Below are 2,184 nucleotides of genomic sequence, written 5' to 3'. Positions count from 1 at the left end.
ATTCTCCACCCCAGCCATGACCAACCTGTGCCGCGATGAGGTCACCGGCGTGCTCAAGGCCGCCATCGAGTCCGTGTTCGGCTCCTCCTTCAACACCAACGGCCTGGGCGGCGTGCTCACCTGCGGTGTGACCGGCATCGGTGCCGGCCTGTCCCACTCCCCCATCTGCCCGGTGCGCACTCTGCGGCGCAGCGCAGCGGTCTGCATTGTTCGTCCCCAAGCTTGCACGCCTCGGACGCCCACCCCCAACCCGCCTGCAAACCTCCCACGCCAGGAGCCTGCACCCCCGTGCATTGCCCCTCCCTCCCAACACACATGCACACGCGCATAACACTGAAGCCCGCTGTTCTCCCCAGGCAACCCTCCACAAGTGTTTCGTCCAATCCCTCCCCCATCGGACCACAAACCTGAGCCAACCCACCCAGCCCCAGAACCCCAAACCTGAGTCATTCTCTAACACCAGTTCGATCCCCACCCCGACCATTCCTTTGTCACCATCCGCAGGAGGGCCGTGAGCGCTACGTGTTCTTCGCGTTCCCCCACATCGCGATCGATGAGAGCGGCGAGCTGGGCGCCATCGCGCGCCCCAACCGCCCCGGCAAGAGCTGCGCGTGCGGCGCCATGGCCAAGGTGGGCCTCACTGGCAGGGGGGATGCCCTCAATGCAGATGGACGCGCCTGATGGCCCTGTTGGCAGCCCAGGCATAGCGGCCAAGCACTTGTCTACAGCTGCACTCGAGTCGCATGCCGCCCACTGTCTCCAAATCCCACCGCTGCATGCCCTCCCCTGCATGGCTCTGCTGATCCTGTCCTGCCCCCTCGTACGCTTGTGTCACCGCAGTGCCTGGGTGACCTCCAGAAGGAGGGCCTCGACTGCAACTGCAAGGAGCCCGGGGTGCACGACCCCCTGGAGCCCGAGCTCACCATCCTGAAGCAGCGCCTCGCCCGCCGCATCGCGTGAGTGTGCCGCAGCCCCCACGCGCGCATGTATGCGCTGCTTCGCCTGTCAATGTCGTATGAGCGATACGGGGAAGACCTGATAGGGGGGGTGGTGGAGTGTGCCTGCCTGGTTGGGGCAACTGGGGGTTTGAGGAGGGGCCAAGTGCAAGCGCACAGGTAAAAAAGTTCGCCGAAGGTTTTCCCAGGGGCCTTGAGCTTGAGCCCGGGTGTCCAGGGAAGAGAGGCCCGTGGGGTGTCAACGCACATGACGAACAACCGTGTGGCGGCGCACCGTGCGTGGCTGCTCATGTTGCCGCAATGAGCTGACGCTTCCTGTGCCCAACCTGCTCCCTCTCTCCGCGCCCCCAGGGCTGAGGGCCTGGACCCCGCCACCATGAACCTGGCTGACATCACCCACGCCGCCGAGCGCGTGATCACGGACGTGAGCACAGGGCTATCAAACGCAGCCCGTCGCGCAGCCTCCGGTCTTGCCTCCGGCATGCGCGCCCAGCCGCACGCCTGGTTTGTGGTGGTTGGTCCGCACCCCGCTTACACGCGGGTGTCGGCACACGGTGTCCCTTCCCTTCGCGGCCGCCTCAACTTGCCCTCGTCCTCTCCTGCGCCACCCTCAACCTTGGACTCACCCCAACCTCGGACCCTCAATCACTAAACCTCACAGGACCTGGAGTTCCTGATCTCCAAGGCCGTGGACCCCGAGAAGGCCGACTACGCCGTCATCACCGGCGTGCAGGTGCGCGGCAGCTTCCACGAAACCCTAGGGGCGATTTATGCGCCTGCGGGGACTGGCTGCCGACGCCGGCGCTCCCGAGGCACTGCAGCTGTATATGCATTTCCATCAATGCGGCGCACCTGCGCGCTTGCTCGCGCTCTGTTGCGAAGCCATTGCCCCCTCACCCACCCCACCCTCGTTCCTACCCCTCGCCTCGCGATCTCAGATCCACAACTGGTCCAAGGACCAGACCGCCGGCGCCAACATCGAGTTTGTGGCCCCCGCCAAGGCCTACGTCGTGAACCGCGGCGAGACCACCATCATCGACCTCGCCCAGGTTAGTCATCCCGAAAGAATGTTTCAATGGGGTGGGGGGGGGGGCGTGACTGCTTTTCTGCATGTCTCGTTGCGCTGAAACGAGATGCAGCGCGCATGCTGCATGTCGGGAACGTCAGCCCTGGCGCACCGCCTTCCTGTGATGCCTCCCCCAACCCATCATGCTCCTCCCGCCCCTCC

At 65.2% G+C, this 2,184-nt stretch overlaps 1 protein-coding gene across 1 annotated transcript in view; it reads left to right on the top strand.

Annotated features, from left to right (window-relative positions):
* Positions 1-315: 315 nt before the first annotated feature.
* The window catches only part of MNEG_13725 (low-CO2-inducible protein), a gene marked incomplete at both ends in the record, with an annotated part of 3,091 nt that continues 1,222 nt past the window's right edge, over positions 316-2,184 (top strand). Inside the window, 6 exons of the mRNA XM_014037803.1 lie at positions 316-345; positions 505-630; positions 841-956; positions 1,308-1,380; positions 1,618-1,689; positions 1,895-2,005. Coding sequence (XP_013893257.1) covers positions 316-345; positions 505-630; positions 841-956; positions 1,308-1,380; positions 1,618-1,689; positions 1,895-2,005 — 528 coding nt within the window. The remainder of the gene's footprint in view (positions 346-504; positions 631-840; positions 957-1,307; positions 1,381-1,617; positions 1,690-1,894; positions 2,006-2,184) is intronic.

Source organism: Monoraphidium neglectum, assembly GCF_000611645.1.
Source record: "Monoraphidium neglectum strain SAG 48.87 unplaced genomic scaffold scaffold04005, whole genome shotgun sequence".
In the NCBI taxonomy this organism is placed as follows: Eukaryota; Viridiplantae; Chlorophyta; class Chlorophyceae; order Sphaeropleales; family Selenastraceae; genus Monoraphidium; species Monoraphidium neglectum.
This window is presented reverse-complemented; position numbering and strand designations above follow the sequence as displayed.